At 46.1% G+C, this 5,000-nt stretch overlaps 1 protein-coding gene across 1 annotated transcript in view; it reads left to right on the top strand.

The window, feature by feature from the left end:
• The window catches only part of LOC123516054 (roundabout homolog 2-like), a 305,146-nt gene that overhangs the window by 5,897 nt on the left and 294,249 nt on the right, over positions 1-5,000 (top strand). Inside the window, exon 2 of the mRNA XM_045275074.1 lies at positions 692-1,599. Coding sequence (XP_045131009.1) covers positions 774-1,599 — 826 coding nt within the window. The 5' untranslated portion in view covers positions 692-773. The remainder of the gene's footprint in view (positions 1-691; positions 1,600-5,000) is intronic.

Raw genomic sequence — 5,000 nt, 5'->3', positions numbered from 1 at the left:
ACAGACAGAAAAAAACAGGTAGACAGTGGAGTAGTTATTTAATTGAAGTGACAGGTCAATAAACAAGTAGGCAATTTAGTAGTTAAGTAGGTAAAAAAACGATAAAAAGGTAGTTAATTAAGTGTTTGTATCCATAAGGAGGAAGACAAGACATGTAAATAAGCAGATAGATAGGTAAATAAGCAGGCCAGCAGGTAGGACGGCAGATGGGCATTCAGGTGCAGGTTACGGTGCAGGCCAGATGGTGCATGATCAGACGGTCCTGCACGCGTCCCATTCTGACTGTAAATTATTTGTTTTCCGCGAGGCACTGGGGAGGGGCAGCTATTCTCCCCTGCATTAAGGAGTATTGGCTTTTAATATTTCACCTCGCAAATACTTTCGATAATATTCGCGCAAAATATTCCGAAGCGCCGGGCAGAGCAAAATATGGCGAACACGGTGCTGAAAATGTTCTTTACGAAGACCATGAATACTTGTAATGCTGCGCTCACACCGGTGACTTTCGGCGGGTACGGCACACGTGTTGGTGTCCCATTATTATTATTACTATTATCATTATTATCATTATTATTATTATTATTATCATTATCATTATCATCATTATTAAAACAATATTGCATTATTTATCACACACACACACACACACACACACACACACACACACACACACACACACACACACACACAGGTGACCACATAATGACGTAGGTAAAGAGTGAGCGTCGAGGCAATGGTCTTGAGAAGCCCGTTCCGGTGCCCCTGAACGTGCCATGGGCGTCTTCGTGCCGCCGGCAACGCCGCATCACTCGCCGGGATCCACCCACGCTCCTCATGTCGCGTCTTGGACATTAAACCGTCAAGTGGCTGCATCGTTAGCGCCGTCGTCAGGAGGGGTGCGGCGCGGCTCGACCTGTGTTGAAACTGTGAAGGGCCGTAATGGCAAGGACCCCACATTGTGCCATGGCCCCCTGCCGCCCCGCATGACTCTCGACGCCCTCCCTGTGCAGGGATCGTTACTTCTGCAGTTCGGACAGACCCTGCAGTCTCTTGGGGGCTGCATTAAGGCTTCCTTTGAGCAAGGAATCCACAGGAAGCCCGCCGGCCTTCCACCTGCTCTTCATCTGCATACGTCTTCAGGGACGCGGGTACGTGATCGACCCAGGACACACGGCCCGGAAGGTGGCGGCTCCCCTACACCCCCGGTGACCAATGGTGCTTCAAGACTCCCAACACCTGCCCCCCTACCACTGCCGGAACCCAACAGCTCGACCTGTGTTCTGAGGACTCTCCAGGAACACTTAACCACAAGTCCTCGGACCACAGACACGATCAGCAGCACCAGCGCCACCGACCTCGCTTTGCTGCCAAGGACTCTCAATCCTGCTCAGGATCTTTTGCTAGAGACCTTGAGTCCCACCGAAGCAGCGACACCGATCAGCAGTACACCTTCAGGATCCGCTGATACTCATGTTACCAGCCAGGTGATGGGGTCCCTGGCCCGTCGGAGGAACTCTAAGCCCCCAGCAGGCCCCTTCAAGCCCCTCCGTCTGCGTCTGATCCTGGTGGTTCTTCTCCTGACGGTCTCGAGGGCACAAGGTGAGTTACTTCCACTTTGTCTTCCTGTCTTTTGATTGCCAGTGAGTTGTGTGTCAGCAGATGCCACGAGACAATAGCTCTCGTCGATTTATAAACGACCTAAATTCACATTCTACGATGCTACGGCTGGGCGAGGAAGGGCGGGAAGGGAGCTGTGGGTGCTGTCCCTTCGATCAGTGCTGAGGTGGTGCTGTCCGTGCCTCCAAAACACAGGCAGGCCAGATGTGGTGCATGCGTGTGGCGGGAGGGAAGGTGTAGCTTTAACACAACACCAATGAAAACAACAACGTAGCACCAACAATGGCACTAGCACATCCTTGACCCATGAATGTCAGTACAGCGCGAAATGCCGCAAAACCCTTCCTGAGCGAATCCATCTCTCTTCCTCTTATCACACACACCCCTTCTTGTCCATTCATTTATTCACAGATTCATATATTCCTTCATTAATTCAGCCGCATGGTCTCTCTCTCTCTCTCTCTCTCTCTCTCTCTCTCTCTCTCTCTCTCTCTCTCTCTCTCTCTCTCTCTCTCGTGCAATTACAGCATTACACGGTCATTTCCTTAATCGATACATCACTTTTCTAGGTCCATGAATTAAATGTATCCCTTTCCCAGTATCTTTTCTTGCACATCTATCCTTGAGTCGATCTATTCACTGACCAACCGATCGATCTTCCCTCAGCAGGAATCAATATACCTCATCAGTTTTCTACATATGCTTTAATTTTTCTTCCTGACACTCAATAAGTTCATTTGCCGGTCGATTCCCACAGAACAATGACGTGCGCGAATTAACGACACCCTCCCGTCTGTTTATTCTTGGTCAAAATTACTTATTGATCGAGAGAGAGAGAGAGAGAGAGAGAGAGAGAGAGAGAGAGAGAGAGAGAGAGAGAGAGAGAGTGGTGGTGATGGTGCTTGTCCGTACATGGGGTGGGAAGGGAAAGGCCCAGACAGACGAATGAGAGAGAGAGAGAGAGAGAGAGAGAGAGAGAGAGAGAGAGAGAGAGAGAGAGAGAGAGAGAGAGAGAGAATAGTTCCTTTTATCAACTAAGGTTAAACCGCCCCTCCATCTTGAGTTGTTTTGTCGTGATTGTCTCATCTCCCCAGCCCACCTCTCTCTCTCTCTCTCTCTCTCTCTCTCTCTCTCTCTCTCTCTCTCTCTGTGTCCTGAAGGAGGTATGTGCGGCAACACGGCTTCCGGCAATATCATCTGTAGTCATATGCTAGTCATACTCTTCTTCCCGGCGTAAAACAAGAGGCACAGTTATTTACATTTATATTATTTACAAACACATTTAAGCCCTGACTTCCCGCCATAAATAACAAACAGACGAGTTCTCATAAAATATTGCATCAACCCTTCCAACCAACGAACCACCCAGCCAGCCAGCCAGCCAGCTATACACACACACACACACACACACACACACACACACACACACACACACACACACACACACACACACTCATTGTCCACCTCTTCTATCTCACTCCCTCCACCTATTCCTCTCCACCTAGCTCTGTCCACCTCCTCCTCCTCCTCCTCCTCCTCTCCTCCTCCTCCTCCTCCTCTTCCTGTTCCCACACCCCATTAGGCCTGCAAGCAATACATTAATTTAGCCATATCCTCCTCCTCCTCCTCCTCCTTCCCTCCACCCATCACACACACACACACACACACACACACACACACACACACATGCCTCATCTGAAACCACAGAAGCAATAAACACAAATGTTAATGTGTGTGTGTGTGTGTGTGTGTGTGTGTGTGTGTGTGTGTGTGTGTGTGTGTGTGTGTATGTGCACACACACACACACACACACACACACACACACACACACACACACACACACACACACACACACACACACACACACACACACACACACACACACACACACACACACACACACACACACACACACACACACACACATTTTATTGCTTATTCGGCCTGTGTACGTAATATTCTTGCATCCTGGCCAAAACGTGACTGGAAAGAGAACTCCTGCCAAAGGTTCCCCTCTCACCCCCTTCTCTCCTTCTATCGCCACCTTCTCTCTCCTTACCTTAACTCTCTCTCTCTCTCTCTCTCTCTCTCTCTCTCTCTCTCTCTCTCTCTCTCTCTCTCTCTCTCTCCATCGACCTACTCCACATTTTTATCTTTCTTTCTTTTTTCTTTCTTTCTTTCGCTCTCTCTTTTCTTTTTTACTATTTCTTACAATTTTTTTTTATTTTTCCTCAACTTTCTTTGTTTTCCTCCTCGACGTACTTGCCTTTAACTCGTCCAGATGTTTCCTTGCCTAATTTACTTTATTTTGTATACACTCAAATTTTCTTCTCTTCCTTATACTTTCCGTTCCACCTCTCTTACCAGCACTTTCCTCTCCTCCTCCTCCTTCTCCTCCTCCTCTTCCTCCTTCCATCTCTTTTTTTTTCACTGTTCCTTCCCTTCATTTTCCATGACCATTTTTCTCCTCCTCTTCCTCCTCCTTAACCCCACAATAACCCTCTTCCTTCTCTTCCTTCCCTTTTTCTTCACTGTTCCTTCATTCAACTTCTATGCTTCCTTTTCCTCCTCTTTCATCTCCCGTGCCACGACCCCCCATCCCTATCCCCCTTCAACCCTTCGCGTGGCAATAAATCTCGTTACGGCAAAATTCTTCCCAGCCTTTTCCTTCTCTAACAAATAGGACTGGACATACACACACCCAAACAACAGCCAAAGGTTTACATTATAAATCGCCTCCTGGCCTTCACGTCAAGAGAGGCGGAGGGAAGAGGAGGAAGAAAGTGAGGACGAGGAAAGCGGGCATGGGAAGGTGGTGAAGAAGAAAAACAAAAACAAAGATAAGAATAACAATAATTAGGAACACAACAATAACAAAAACACACAGAAGAAGAAAGAGAGGGAGAAGGAGGAGAGGAAGAAGAAATAAATAAGAGAAACAATTTCGCTATAATAAAAATACGAAGATGTACTAGCACTATATACAAAATAATAATAATAATAATAATAATAATAATAATAATAATAATAATAATAATAATAATAATAATAACAATAATAATAATAACAATAATAATAATAATAACAACAACAACAACAACAATAACAATGACAAAAACAGTAAAATCTACACACGGAGAGAGAGAGAGAGAGAGAGAGAGAGAGAGAGAGAGAGAGAGAGAGAGTTCAGCATTGCAATTCATAATCATATTTTTTTTATTTTAAAAATAATCATATTTATTTTGTATGTTTCTTTGCATTATATACCTTGAACAATCTCTCTCTCTCTCTCTCTCTCTCTCTCTCTCTCTCTCTCTCTCTCTCTCTCTCTCTCTCTCTCTCTCTCTCTCTCTCTCTCTTATCTTCCCTTATCCACACAGTT

This window comes from Portunus trituberculatus, chromosome 40 (genome assembly GCF_017591435.1).
Source record: "Portunus trituberculatus isolate SZX2019 chromosome 40, ASM1759143v1, whole genome shotgun sequence".
NCBI lineage: Eukaryota > Metazoa > Arthropoda > Malacostraca > Decapoda > Portunidae > Portunus > Portunus trituberculatus.
Note: the sequence above shows the minus strand (reverse complement) of the source record. Positions and strands in the feature narration are given on the sequence as shown.